Consider the following 16,076-nt stretch of genomic DNA (forward strand, 5'->3'; position numbering starts at 1 on the left):
ATTAAGAATCTTTCATGAGGAGCAAGATACGTTCTGTGTAGTAGATTTAGAAACATTTCTTTGTATCTTGTTGAAGAGAGAGCTGTACTTGCCTTTGTGTGGGCCTTTAAAATCTCATCCAGTTCTATGTTTGGGAAGTATGTTTTCCAGGCTGCTAGACCTTCTGACCTTGACGAAAAAACTAAAGTCAGTTGGAAATTTTTGTAAGCTATCGAAATGGCTTTCTTAACCGTGGGTGTCTGCATGAGCAAGTCATCTACCGGGTTTTGCCAGTCCATTAAAGACAATTGTCTTACCGTAGTTCTGACATAGTGTTGAGCTAATAAGAACGCAATCAGGTATGGCTCCACCGCTGGAAACCTTTCAGCAGCCTCCTGGAACGTCAAGGGCCTCCTATCCTGGACATTAACTAAGTTCCCAATATTAAGGATCCCTCCTGTTCTCCATATGTTATATGGGAAATGTGCGTTTCCCTCTTGGAATTCTGGGTTGTCTATGAATGGGAGGAATACCGATTTGTGAGAGTTCATATTATTTTTGTGTCTCATACCTACCCATAATTTTTTTTTACAAACCATAAAAGCGGGTTATCTTTGACTTGGGCTGGGATTTCTTGGTCCTGCATATGCAAGAAGCTGACCAAATCACTGCCCTGTAAAAATTACCTTTCCAAGTCAGTGGTAGCATAATTTTCCTGTTATGGATCCAATCACAGATATCTCAACTGGGCAGCCTGAGAATACCAAACTACATTGGGAAAATTCAATCTGCCGTTATTATTAGTCTGTTGCAGTTTAAGTAAACTTATTTGTGGTTTTTTTCCCTTGCCATATAAATTTACTGAACAGAAAGTTCAAATGTTGAGTATCTTTAGGGGAAATTACATTTGGAAGGGTTTGAATAATATACACGAGTCGGGGGAATGACACCATTTTTATTAGATTGACTCTCCCCAAATATGATAGTTGTAAAGATTTCCAGCTCTCCAGCTCAATAGCAATATTTTGTATTAAAGACATATAGTTTAAGTTATATAGTAGTTTTGGATTTCTAGGAATCCGAATACCCAAATAAGTTATAAAATCTGACGTCGAGGTTAAGGGCAGGTTTCTCATCCCTTCCCTTAAAAAATTCCCTGTTCCCAATCTGAGTGCTTCTGACTTTGACCAATTAATACAGTAACCAGAGACATTCCCATAAGACTGCAAAAGGTTGTAAATGTGAAGTAGTGAGTCCGACGGGTTTGCTATGTACAGCCAAACGTCATCGGCAAACACTGTTAATTTAACTTCTCTCCTCCCAATATTAATCCCTTTAAACTGGTTGTCATTTTGCAAGATGCGTAGTAAAGGGTCTATCGCCAAATTGAATAGGAGAGGATAAGGGACAGCCTTGGCGCATTCCTCTGAGCATAGTGATAGAGTTACTGCAGAAACCGTTTATCAGGAGAGTAGTAGAAGGGGATGTATACAAGTATTGTTCTGATAAAATCTGGGTGAAAGTTTTTAAGCCGTAAAGTGGAATACAAATGAGGCCACAGTACTGTGTCAAAGGACTTTGTTGTGTCTAGGCTCAATAAAATGTTTTGGGAGTGGGCTGACTGCGCAGACATAATACTTGACGCTACTGCTGCACAAACTCCCCTTACTGAATGTTTATTCTTTACAAAACCCAGCTGACCGGAGGTCAGGGCATGAGGCAAAATCGTTTGCAGTCTGTCTGAAAGGATTTTAGCCAATAATTTGATGTCCGTATTCAGTAAGGTTATGGGTCTATCGTTCGAGGAGTGTGGGTGAAGAATTTTGTAAAATTCGTTAGACAGGCCATCTGGCCCAGGGGATTTGTGCAGATGAAGGTTGGATATTGCTTCATCAATCTCTAGAATTGTAATAGGTGCAATCAATATTTCAGCCTGAGATTGACACAGCCGAGGCATATCAGCTTTTCTCATTAGAAATTTGTGAGCCTCTCTATCAAAAGGAAGCTTGAGTATAGGTTAGTAAAATATGATTCAAAGTGATTCCCAATAGTATGGGCATTTGTGAGTAACTGGCCCATTTTTGACAGCAGTTATGAAGCGGGTGAGGTGGGGTCTCTTTCTGGACATAGTTACTAAAAGGCACCCTGTCTTACTCCCCCCATTGGTAGTATCTATGACAAGAAAAGACTATGTCTTTTTTAGCCTGAGATAATAAAAAATCATTCAGTAGTAGTTTAGCTTGAGTGTATTTGTGCAGTGAGTCCTCAGTGGATAGGAGGAAGTACTCCTGAAGAGCTATGTTCATGAAATTAAGTAACGGGTGATAATTAGCCTCTGATTTCTTTTTATGCCTAACTACATACTCAATTATCTGGCCACGGAGAATGGCTGCACCCCAGAAAATAGTTGGTCTGTCCCAATAATCCAAATTATCATCCAAATAATCCAACCAATTGTTCGTAAAGAATTAACGAAAGTCATCCGATTGATATAAATAGCTAGGAAACCCCCAAAACCTGGTGCCATCTGACTGTATATTTCTTTCCAATGTCAAAGATGCTGGAGCATGAGCTGAAATAAGTATATTATGGATGTCTGTGTTTCTCACCTGCATCACTAAAGAATTTGATATTAAAATTGAGTCTATTCTTGACCATGAATGGTGAACATTTGAATAAAAAGTATACATCTTGTCTGTGGGGTTCAGTAACGGCCAAATGTCAGTGAGCTGGAGAGTGGATCTCAACATCTGTATTTGCCTCCACATAATGGCGTTCAAATTTCTCGGGGGCGGCCTTTTATCCAAATTGGGGTCGTAAACCGAATTAAAATCCCCTCCTACCACAAGGGCAACGTTTTCCCTCTGTGAGAGCACATTAGTTAGTTCCTGTAAAAAATCTGCAGTCCCTACATTGGGAGCTTAAACATTTACCAACGTGTATTTAACTCCCCACAGTTCAACATCTAGAATTAAATATCTACCATTCTGATCGCGAAGCGAGTGTAGAATAGTATAATTCTGGTCTTTGTAGAATAATATAGCAACTCCTCTTGCTTTTCTATTATAATCTGCAGAGATGCAGTTGTCTATCCAAGGTGCTCTAAGAAAGGAATCTACTCCACCTACCACCCAGTGTGTTTCTTGTAAAAACATAATTTGGGGGCGAAACCTCTTTAAATGTGTTAGTGATCTTTTTCGCTTAACAGGTGAATTAAGACCACCAACGTTCCAGGAGACCAACTTGAAACAAGAGCCCAGGGGAGTAGAAACTTGTGACTGGGAGTCTATATTCTGACTAGCCAATAGCTATATGAGGATGTGGGATTATATTAAAGATTAACATGTCAATTATCCACTCCCAGTCCCAGCAAGCTGAGAGTTTAGGATAGATAAGATAGAGAGTTTGTGGGTATCTCATAACCTGGAGGAGGGAGACGAGATGCAGACAAAAAAAAAAAATACATAACAATATACAGGTTGAGTATCCCTTATCCAAAATGCTTGGGACCAGAAGTATTTTGGATATCGGATTTTTCCGTATTTTGGAATAATTGCATACCATAATGAGGTATCATGGTGATGGGACCTAAGTCTAAGCACAGAATGCATTTATGTTTCATATACATCTTATACACACAGCCTGAAGGTCATTTTAGCCAATATTTTTAATAACTTTGGGCCTTAAACAAAGTGTGTGTACATTCACGCAACTCATTTATGTTTGATATACACCTTATACACACAGCCTGAAGGTCATTTAATACAATATTTTTAATAACTTTGTGTATTAAACAAAGTTTGTGTACATTGACCCATCAGAAAACAAAGGTTTCACTATCTCAGTCTCACTCAAAAAATTCCGTATTTCGGAATATTTGTATATGGGTTAATCAACCTGTATCACATAGCTTCAAACAACATTTTCTAACATTTCCCCTAAACTTTAGAAACCCGACAAGTGTCCTCACTAAGAACGATACTTGTATGAAACTTAAGAATATAGATTACTTAAGAAGGTAAATCAACCAAGTAGCTGTAATATGATCGTACAACCTGTATATTCCGAACAGAGATTATCACATTAAGTAACGTGAATTTACTCATTCTAGCGATTGTCAGGACTTCTAGCGCCAAGCATCCTTGTAACATATGATTTGGTTTCTTTTGGGTCTGAAAAGAAGAATGTGCGACCGTTGTCCTGAATTCGCAATTTAGCGGGGTACATTAATGCAATCCTTGTATTGTTATCATGAAGTCATTTACACACATTTGAAAACTCTCTACGCTTCTGCACCACAGAAGCAGAGAAATCCTGAAAAATAAGAACATTCTTCTCCCTCACCTTCAGCTGGGGGGGTGTTAGGTAGGAACGGAGAACCTGTTTCTTCATGCGGAAATCAATAAATTTCACAATAACTGGCCATGGTCTACACTCCATATCCGGCCCATTCGGGCCAATTCTATGAGCCCTTTCTATGTGGGACAGAAATGACCCATCTGGGATCTCCAGGGCCGCAAAAATTTCCGTAGAAAGAAATTCTGTCAGTTGCGAATTTCAGATGGACTCTGGGATACCTACAAATCTCAGATTAGATCTTCTATCTATATTTTCTAAATCATCTATTTTAGCTTGCATGGCTTGGATGGTATCAGAGCAGTGGTAGCCAACCCTGGTCCCCGAGAGCTACCAACAGTTCACGTTTTACAGCTCACCTAGCAGGTGCACAGGTGTAGTCATTACTAACGGACACATTTTAAAAGATCCACAGTTGGAGCTAATTACCTCACTTGTGATTTTATGAGGAGACCTGGAAAACGTGAACTGTTGTTAGCTCTCGAGGACCAGGGTTGGCTAAACCTGTATTACAGTATGAATCTGAGGTGTGTTGGAGAGTTTGCACCTGATCCTCAGTGTCACCCACCCTTTGTTCTACTGTAGTGAGTCTAGATGAGATTGTTTATCTGGGATTGGGGGGGGGGGGGGGGGGGAAGGTGGGTTCGACTTTCCTGCATTTTGTTTGTTATTACTCATTCTAGTATTTATAGTTGAATGGTTCGATTTGACAGCTACAGTTTTATGGACGTATTTGTCCATAACCCACTATCCAATTTTCTGCAGGAATGTGGTCACAGTGTAGCCAAATATCCAAAATTTGTGTTCAATAACGGTATCCACTAAATTGTACGCCTATTATGCTAATAAAATCTGCAGATAAGTAACAGAGCTACTCGATCAATTATGGATCTGTACCTCATACTATCATTTGTGTTGCAAATGGAACATTGTCACAGCAGCAAAACAATGTGAATATCTCTTATACCCCTGCATCCAATAAGACCATAATGTACTTAGTACAGTCTACAATATGGCAGTAATTAATGAGCTTGGGTGTGAGAGAGAATTACCAATGGAAATTAGCAAATGGCTGAAGACCTAAGCAATATGTATCCATTTTTCAGCAATAATATATGTGACATACAGACACAATTTAATGTCTTGAAAGAGTAGGTATCCAAATTATGCCTACATAGAGAGCGATATCTATAAAGTTAACAGTAAGTAGAAAAAAGAAAAAAAAAACTGCTGTTGTACAATACCACCTCCAGATGGCAATCCTAAATGGTATTATTAGGTAATGAGAACTATATCTTTACAAATGTGTGAAAACTGTTGTAAATAGAGAAAAGCTGCAATAAATGAATGTCACCACTAGATGGCGGTCTTGACATACACTGTCAATTAACCCTTACCTAATAACTAGTGCTGGAATGAGGCTCTGCAATGTATAACAAAGCTGAGCAGTCCAAGGAACAGGTCAATGTAACCTGGGGTACACCAGAACTTTCCTTATTCCCCCTGTCCAGTTAGCACTTAAGTTCGCTTTGTGCCAGGGTTATGAACACTATCCTACCACTCTTAGACCAGATGTATCCAGCCAGGGAACCCAGATCGTGCAGCCGAGGTGAAAGTAGAGGGATTGTTATAGAAGAGAGGAGTATGAACGGTAGTGGGGTGGGGAGGAGTGGGGGGAAGATAAGAGAGGGGGATGGACACAGAAAACACAGTAGGAGGGAAAGAGTAAAACAGCAGGCACACAGCGTCCGTCGGCAATGGGCACAGCTAAATTCAGCCCTCTATCTCACTACACAGCCAGAGTACAACAGGTACCTGAGGGCAGGCTGTGTTCCGCAGCCGGAGTATTGGGATTTACACAAGTTTCAGTGCATTTGTGCCAAACGTGGCAGTCATGGAGGCCTTCAGGGTTGATGGGCAGACACCGGGGTAACGTGAAGCTCCAATCCAGAAAAAGGTATCCTTCAGTTCCCTAGATGTAGGAGGGCAGAAATGTAGGAAAACCAATCCAACAAACTTGGAAGGAGAGGAGGATGGCTAGGGATTTTCTGCTCTCGGTGGAGCATACTTAAAATGCAGCCATGCTGGATGGACCGCCCACCAGAAGTCCTCAATAGACTGTTTTAACACCTGTCTCTCCTTTTTTGCAGCAGCTGATTCTGAATTAACATTCTGAATCATGCTTTTAAAATTATCCAGCCAGTCAGGTGCCTGTGAACTGTGTCCATGAGGAGACAAGGAGCACTGTTCACACATGAGAGACCCACAGATGAAGGGGAAGAGTTACAAGCAGCACACATAACCATGTCCACAGACATCACTGAAATAGCACAGCTCATTGTAAAACACCCCCACACAGACCATAGAGAGCCCCTGGAGTGACACTGAGGAGCGGAGACCAGCACACAGAACACAGCAGCACAGTGTGTGAAATAATCTGTATAACCTGATAAACGTGCAGCGGCGCTACTGCTGTAGTGCTCCCCCCTGCTATGACCTTGTGGTACCAGTACACAGTCTAACAGCGTGGGTCCACGGAGGAGCAGCGTGCGGTCCCTCACAATATTATACTGGCCTTGAGTAAAATTCACACATATATCAGTACAGACAAGCCCTAAGGGGCAGAGAGTATGAGCATGAGCGGGGCATGAGCCCTGAGGCAGTTTTGTCCGTGGCGGGCACCGCAGCTTGTGACCCATGACCGCCGCGCAACCTGCCACCAAACTGCACCGGGGACCCGCTATCCAGGACCCCAGCGTAACACTCACTGCACCGCGATCTTCAGCATCTGTTAGAGGGTGGCAACTAGCTGCTGGCGTGGGCACACATACTAACAATGAGTGATCAGCACCTCAGGAGCTCAGTGTCCTATCAGCTGGGATCACAAACCAATAACCCTCACTAGGTTGGTTCGGTCCCCCCCTCTATGTTCCACGAAGCAGGTAGCCTGGTTGCCAAGCAGGATTACCTGAAAGCAATAAACTAAAACAAAAATTAAAGGAAACTCTCTGGAGCTCCAGAGAAATGCACCCAACTTCTTGGGAACATTTTTCTAAACTGAGTCTGGTAGAAAGGGCCCTAGAGGGGAGGAGCCAGCACACACATACTAAAGGTTTTAAATTGCCAGGCTCCAGTGGATGATCTATACCCCATGGTACTAAAGTACAGATCCCCAGTATCCACTAGGATATTTAGAGAAAATATGTTTAAAAATGTGCAAAATCCAGTAAAAGGAAACGTATTTATATGTAGACCAAGTGTTGCTTAGTTCTTTAAGTTCCAATAGATGTAATAGGAATATAAGAAATATTTTATACATGTCAAACACTGTAGACAGCATAGATTTTGAATCAATTACTTCACTTTGCTATAAATACTAATTTCACGCTCCAACCCTTAACATTGAACAAATGTATTTGGCTAGGGCCGCACATAGCAGCCAAGCGGGTCCCGTTCAGCAGGACCCGCTTGGCTAGAAGGAGTCTGCACATGGGCACCTAAACAGGCACCCACACACTTGCGGCAGTCCCACCATGATGCGGTTGAGCCGGGTGACAGGACGGCGGTATTTCAATGTGAACACATACATTTCAATGTATGTGTTCACACAATGCGGCTGTGTGTCACTGACCGTGTGTCACTGAATGGATACTGCTCAGTGTCATCCAGCAGAACAGGATCCTTGTGCACACAAAACTCCCCTCCCGGCCAAGCGGGTCCCGTTCAGCAGGACCCGCTTGGCCGTTGTGTGTAGCCCTAACCTTTCACTTTCAAGATTCATATCTGAAAGTTTCTATTTTGAGGTGTAGTGGCTTTTAAACCCCCTTGTTAAGTATGGAAGCCTCGGGACCTGGATCAGTGGGATCTTGAACAAAAAATTAGAATTCCTGGATTGGTGCCTCCAATACCGGGATTTCCGGGTTTATGGTGTGCACATTTGTTTTCTGCCGGGTAGTACCGAGTACTAGTGGCTCTGAAGCTGCCCTGGCCCGGGTTGGCTGTGTATAACGTCATGAAGGTGACGCTGCGCAGTCCCATGCCAAATCGCCCTTCAACAGCCACAGATGTCTATCCCACGTGAAGCGCCCGCATGGTGACAGAGTAACACACTACCACACTGTCTGAGCAGCGCCTTACTGTCACTGGCAGATCTGCCCTCTTTTTAAGGAGGACCATGTTGGGACTGCCTGGTACGTGTGCTGCCTGCCTGTACATGTTAGTCTGGGCTGACCTGGCCCTGCTTGCACTCTGCTCTGCGTAATGTAGAGTGGACTGTCCAGTGTTTGCTGCCCGAAACTGAGCCTGTGTGTGCTGCTGCAGAGTCCAGCTAGGTGAGTCAATCAGTGAATGTTTTTATATAGTGTGGTGCTGAGCTGGCTGGACAAGCCATGAAGTTATTTTATTCCTCTGGGGGGTTGGGGGGCATGAAAGTTTTATATTTTTCCTGTGGGGCTGGGGCAAAAGAGGATGTAGGTTATTTTATTCATGTGGCATGGGGGCTATGGGGTCCATGAAGTTATTTTATTCCTGTCGGGGGTTGGCTGTATTTTCATTGATCAACTCAATCCCAGGTATCCTGGGATTGACATTTTTTAAATCCTGTATCCCAGGAATTAAAATATGAGGCGAGATTGGCTTCCCTACTTATAAATCAGTGCACTGTATAGTGTGGCAAAGGAAGAATTTAAAATGGGAGCGGGAGTGAATGAAAAAAAACTTTTCTTTAGATTACATTTAAAGTAATAACAAATATGTACATCATCTGAAGTTTGTTAGAATTTGAGAACCATAAAAATAAACAGAGGCATACCATATTTAAATGATTTGTGTTGTCATTGACATTTAATATATTCTTAAAACATGTAACCACATGATATAAGCTTTAAAAGAGGAGACCTGGGTCTCCCAGAGGGGCTCTGGATCTTACAAAAGAAAGCTTTTCTACAAGGGGCCTGCAGTGTCCTTAGGTAGTGGCACAGTGTGAATATGTAGACAACAATAATTAAGAGGGCCAGTAATTAAAATGTAAAAAAACAAAACAAAACACCACAGTTCTGAAAAACTGATAAACTGTAGTATGAAAACGTAATATAAAAACTTACCGGCAGGTAATTCTCTGAATCGTAGATACTCCATTGATCGTGTAGTAACCAGTGGCTTTTGAGGATAATACAATACATGAGCCAGTGTATCCATACGAACGTGGAAATTTGTAATATAAACACCCATTGCTTGTTTACCCATAGCAGACTGATATGTGTTCCTAGGTGACTGCAAGAAAAAAAATCTCAAAATTACACAGTAAAAAATAACTTAAAGTATTATTGATCTCAGTGCTTTATAATCTAAAATTGCAATAATAAATACTTTAACAGATGATAGTCTTGTAAATTAAAATAAAGGAGGAAGAGAATTTACCCACTGTTAAATCTTTTTTGATAAATATAGGGATGATGCGTTACCACAACACAATATAAGGCAAGCTCTCCCCTATATAACCCCTCTAAGGGGTGGAATGGCTTGACAGCCATATTAGGTAGTCGCAATATGGAGGAGCTCCAGGCTCTAGAACTGTTAAAAAGCCAGCCTACAGACCATCCTATGTCGGAAGAGATCTGCCTATATAGGGTTACGCAGCTAGATCATGGCAGAGCCCCAGGGATCTTCTTTGGACCCCTGCCACACCTGCCTGGCTCGGTTGACTGCACTGGGCCTACCACGCCATTCTCTCCAGGGTTTCCGGTTCCTCAGCTGCCTGGTGGATTCCCCTGTTAGCTCCAGGTAACAACTGCTGAGGCTAGTCCCTCCCGGCACACTGCTGTGACAAATTTTGCCACCACACCTTGCGAGCGGAAGTAGCTGCTGATGCTGGCTGCTTCCCTGTTCAGACATCTGCATCCTTAGTAACCTCCACAGGCGTCTTCTGCAGCTTTGGCTTGGCTGCCGTCTCTGGGGTGTGGCTCCTGCTGACCTGATGTGCTGAATGCTGCAGTACAGCTGGTGCCAACCCCAACTCATCTGGAGTCTGCGTCTACCCAATATTTGTTCTTGTGTCTGCATTTTCTACAGCATTGTGCCCCAGTCCAGTACAGCACATCTACCCTCTGGACATGTCTGATACTGGCCAGCTACAGATATAGGGTGAGCCTGCATCTATTATACACTTGTATTGCATTGCATGATGAGCCTGCATATTCTATAAGCCTCTCTACAGGGCAAATAGCTGACAGACAGATAGTCACAATGTGGAGGAGGTCCCGCAATCCAAACTAGTTGATGCCATGACAAAGATGTTCAATTAGACCCTGGGTAACAACCCCAGAGATACAATAGTCTAGGACTAAGCATATCGGGCGGCTCATAGTATCACTGTGAGCTTGTACAGCCTCCCAAACTACTATAATTGTCAGTGAGTGCCTACATATCTAGCCTTGCAGCAGTGCTCAATTGCTCTCTATATGTGCTGTTGCTGTCAAAGGGTTTGTGCCGTCGGTTATAGTGGGTCATCCATCATCTTGCAAAACACTGTTAATACTACCGACCCTTCTGTTTTGGTCACAGCCTTTATCTCTAGGCCTCATATTCTCTAATTAATAATGTGGTGACTTTACAACTGCACTATCCAGCCTGTGCTATATGCATTTTCTGAAACAGCTGCGCCACCTAGTGTCCAGAGTTGTAATTTTACCATTTGTTTCAATTTATGACTTTTACCAGCATTGAATCCTTCTACAGTGCATCAGGAAAGTATTCACAGCGCTTAACTTTTTCGATATTTTGTTATGTTACAGCCTTATTCCAAAATGGAATAAATACATTTTTCCCCCTCACAATTCTACACACAACACCCCATAATGACAACATGAAAAAAGGAGATGTATGGTAGACTTACCATGGCTAAAGCTCTTTCTGCGAGGTACACTGGGATTCCACAGGGAATACATTGGGGGTGAAGAGTTGGATCTTGGTCCGAGGCACCAACAGGCTAAAGCTTTCACTGTTCCCAGGATGCATTGCACCGCCTCCTTTATAACCCTGCCTCCAGGCACTGGAGCTCAGTTTCGTTAACCAGTCCAATGCAGTAGCAGGTAAAAGAGACGGTAGATGTTAGTCACATAGAACCACATTCTTATGACAGGAGAAGGGACTAGCTGCTAATGCCATACAAACCCAAAGAAGCTAAGTGCGTCAGGGTGAGCGTCCTGTGGAATCCAGTGTACCTCGCAGAAAGAGATTTAACCATGGAAAGTCTACCATAAATCTGCAGCGGGGTACACTGGGATTACACAGGGAATACATCAGAGATGTCCTAAAGCAGTTCCTCATGGGAGGTGACGCACCGTAGCGGGCACAAGAACCCAGCGTCCAAAGGAAGCATCCTGGGAGGCGGAAGTATCAAAGGCATAGAACCTAATGAACGTGTTCACTGAGGACCACGTAGCCGCCTTGCACAACTGTTCAGCGAATACGCCTCGGCGGGCCACCCCAGAAGGTCCAACAGACCGAGTAGAATGGGCCTTAATATCAGCAGGAGCTGGAAGACCAGCCTGAGCACAGGCTTGTGCAATCACCATTCTAATCCATCTGGCCAAGGTTTGCTTATTGACAGGCCAGCCACGTTTGTGGAAACCAAAAAGTACAAAAAGGGTATCTGACCTACTGAGGGAGGCAGTCCTCTCTACGTAAATACAGAGAGCCCGTACCACATCCAAAGACCGCTCTTTAGAGGACAAAGCAGAAGAGATAAATGCTAGAAACCACAATCTCTTGGTTACGATGAAAAAATGATAACCAGGGCGAGTTCGAAGAACTGCCGTCGCTGTGAAAAATCAGAAAGAGTGGTCGACAGGACAAAGCGCCTAAGCCCGACACCGTCCTAGCAGAAGCAATAGCCAATAAAAATATGACCTTAAGTGTAAGAGGTTCAAATGGAGACTCTTGCAGGGCATTTAAGACAACCGACAGATCCCATGGAGCCACAGATGGGACATAGGGAGGTTGAATTTGTAAAACACCCCCGAGTGAAAGTATGAACGTAAGTAATAGACGCAATTTTCCTCTGAAACCACACCGACAAGGCAGATATATGAACCTTGAGGGAGGCCAGACGAAGGCCTAAATCTAGGTCTTGTTGTAGAAAAGCCAAAAGCCTACAAGTTCTAAACGAACAGGCATCATAATTCTAAGCCGCACACCATGTGAAGTAAGAGTTCCAGACCCTGTAATAAATCCGTGCAGATGCCGGTTTGTGGGCCTTCAACATAGTTTGAATAACCGCCTTAGAGAATCCCTTGGCCCTCGGGAGTGAAGCTTCAAGAGCCACGCCATCAAAGCCAGTCTGCCCAGGTCCAGATAGACACAAGGGCCCTGAACGAGGAGGTCTGGGCTTGAGGAAGTAGAAGAGGACGCTCTATCGATAGACCATGCAGGTCCGAGAACCAAAGCTGTCTGGGCCACGCTGGAGCGACTTGAAGTAGTATTCCTCTTTCTTGCTTGAACTCAGTAGTACCCTGGGCAGGAGTGACACTGGAGGGAACACGTATGGCATCCGAAAGTTCCATGGAATTGCCAATGCGTCCACGAACGCTACTTGAGGATCCCTTGTCCTTGAGCCAAAGACTGGAACCTTGTGATTGTGTCGAGACGCCATCAGGTCTACATCTGTTAGGCCCCACTTGTCCACTAGGAGTTGAAAGACATTCTGGATGAAGACAACTCTCCGGCGTGAACGTCCTGACGACTGAGGAAATCCGCTTCCCAGTTGAGGACTCTGGGAATGAACACTGCCGTTCTGCCCAACAAAGGATTTTTGATACTTCCAGCATTGCCATGCGGCTTCGAGTGCCGCCATGGTGGCGTAGTCCGATTGTACTTGAACAGGCCTGTTCTGTACTAGAGGCAGGGCCAGTGTCAACGCATTGAACACCGCCCGCAATTCCAGAATGTTTATCGGGAGGAGAGATTCCTTCCTGGTCCACCAACCCTGGAGAGAGTGTTGCTCCAACACTACGACCCAACCCCGCAGACTGACATCCGTTGTCAGGAGGACCTGGTTGGAGATGCAGAAGGGACGGCCCCTGCTCAACCGTTGGTCCTGTAACCATCAACTGAGTGACAAACGAACCTCCGGAGTCAAGGAGATCATTTGAGACCTGATACGATGAGGCAGGCCATCCCACTTGGAAAGGATTAACCTTTGCAGAGGGTGGGAATGAAATTGAGCGTACTCTACCATATCGAAAGCAGACACCATGAGGCCTAGTACTTGCATCACCGAGTGTATCAACACTCTTGGGCGAGAGAGGAAATATCTGATCCTGTCCTGAAGTTTCAGGACTCTCTCTGGAGACAAAAACAATCGTTGGCTGTGTGTGTCCAGTAGTGGCCCCAGGTTCACCATGCTCCGAGCAGGGACCACCGAGGATTTTTTCCAGGTGATGAGCCAGCCGTGGGCTTGTATGAATTGGACCGTCAATTCCAGATGACTGAGAACCTCTTGGGAGTTCGCCAGGAAGATCTGAGGGGCCGTGACAAATCCAAAAGGCAGTGCCTTGAATTGATAATGTAGGTTGCCAATAGCAAACCGTAGATATTGCTGATGCAACATGGCAATAGGTATGTGCAGGTAAGAATCCTGTATGTCCAGGGATACCATATAGTCTTCGGGTTCCATGGCCAGGACTATAGAGCACAGAGTTTCCATATGGAATTTGGATACTCTCACAAACTTGTTCAATGATTTGAGGTTGAGTATGGACCGGAAGGACCCATTTGGTATCAGAACTAGAAACAGGGTTGAATAGAATCCCCTGCCTCTCTGAGACAGAGGTACCGGTACCACGGCTCCTGTATCCAGGAGGGATTGTACAACCAAGTGTTGAACTTGCACTATTAACGGATCCGCAGGGATAACCGTTGTGCAAAGGTGACGTCTCTTGAAAAAGATTGCGTACCCGTGAGAGACAACCTCCCACACCCAGGCATCCGAAGTGGTCTTTAACCAGGCCTGGTCGAACTGCAGAAGTCGGCCGCCCACCCTGGGGTTCCCCCACGGGGAGGCCCGCCCCGTCATGCGGCAGGCTGACGGGCAGCCCAAGATTGTTTAGATTTAGGCTTAGTGGTTTGGGAAGTACGAGCCTGTCGCGGATACACCTGACCCTTTGCTTTCCCTGAAGGTGGAAAGGAATGAAAGGTGGTACTCTTAGTCTTCGGAGCAAAAGGATTAGTATTTGGGAGACATGCAGTCTTGGCAGTAGCCAAGTCAGTTACAATCTTGTTCAGATCCTCCCCAAATAGGATGTCTCCTTTAAAAGGGAGCACCTCCAAGGTCTTTTTGGAGTCCAGGTCCACCTTCCACGACCTCAACCACATAATTCGGCGAGCCAGGATAGACGTAGTAGATGCCTTGGCTGCCATTACACCTGCATCAGAGGCCGCCTGCTGAATATAGTGGGAGGCTGTGGTAATATATGACAGATATTGTCTGGCAGTGTCAGAAAAATCCTGAGGCAGCTCATCCTCAATTGCCTGAACCCATGCTTCAATTCCTTTCGCAGCCCAGGAGGCTGCCATAGTGGGTCTATGTACCGCACCAGTAAGAGAGAAAATAGACTTCAGGCATCCATCCACGCGCTTATCCGTCGGTTTCTTCAGTGAGGTGACAGTGGTGACAGGCAGAGTAGATGACACCACAAGACGGGCGTCATGTCCACCTTTGGTTTTTCCCAACGGTTCACAATCATGTGGAAGACTTCTGGGTGAAGTCCCCACTCTCCCGGGTGGAGGTCGTGTCTGCTGAGGAAGTCTGCTTCCCAGTTGTCCACTCCCGGAATGAACACTGCTGACAGTGCTATCACATGATTTTCCGCCCAGCGAAGAATCCTTGCAACTTCTGCCATTGCCCTCCTGCTTCTTGTGCCGCCCTGTCTGTTTACATGGGCGACTGCCGTGATGTTGTCTGACTGGATCAGCACCGGCTGACCTTGAAGCAGAGGTCTTGCTAGGCTTAGAGCATTGTAGATGGCCCTTAGCTCCAGGATATTTATGTGAAGTGATGTCTCCAGGCTTGACCACAAGCCCTGGAAATTTCTTCCCTGTGTGACTGCTCCCCAGCCTCTCAGGCTGGCATCCGTGGTCACCAGGACCCAGTCCTGAATGCCGAATCTGCGGCCCTCTAGAAGATGAGCACTCTGCAACCACCACAGGAGAGACACCCTTGTCCTTGGTGACGAGATTATCCGCTGATGCATCTGAAGATGCGACCCGGACCATTTGTCTAGCAGATCCCACTGGAAGGTTCTTGCGTGGAATCTGCCGAATGGGATTGCTTCGTAAGAAGCCACCATCTTTCCCAGGACCCTTGTGCATTGATGCACTGAGACTTGGCCTGGTTTTAGGAGATTTCTGACTAGTTCGGATAACTCCCTGGCTTTCTCCTCCGGGAGAAACACCTTTTTCTGGACTGTGTCCAGGATCATCCCTAGGAATAGAAGTCGTGTCGTCGGGATCAGCTGCGATTTTGGAATATTGAGAATCCAACCGTGCTGGCGCAGCACTATCTGAGATAGTGCTACTCCGACTTCCAACTGTTCCCTGGATCTTGCCCTTATCAGGAGATCGTCCAAGTAAGGGATAACTAAAACTCCCTTCCTTCGAAGGAGTATCATCATTTCGGCCATTACCTTGGTAAAGACCCGGGGTGCCGTGGACAATCCAAACAGCAGCGTCTGAAACTGATAGTG

General features: G+C 44.9%; 1 protein-coding gene across 1 annotated transcript in view; it reads right to left on the reverse strand.

Moving 5' to 3' along the window:
• The window catches only part of POLR2B (RNA polymerase II subunit B), a 406,055-nt gene that overhangs the window by 64,771 nt on the left and 325,208 nt on the right, over window positions 1-16,076 (reverse strand). Inside the window, exon 16 of the mRNA XM_063915211.1 lies at window positions 9,438-9,606. Coding sequence (XP_063771281.1) covers window positions 9,438-9,606 — 169 coding nt within the window. The remainder of the gene's footprint in view (window positions 1-9,437; window positions 9,607-16,076) is intronic.

Source organism: Pseudophryne corroboree, chromosome 1 (genome assembly GCF_028390025.1).
Source record: "Pseudophryne corroboree isolate aPseCor3 chromosome 1, aPseCor3.hap2, whole genome shotgun sequence".
In the NCBI taxonomy this organism is placed as follows: Eukaryota; Metazoa; Chordata; class Amphibia; order Anura; family Myobatrachidae; genus Pseudophryne; species Pseudophryne corroboree.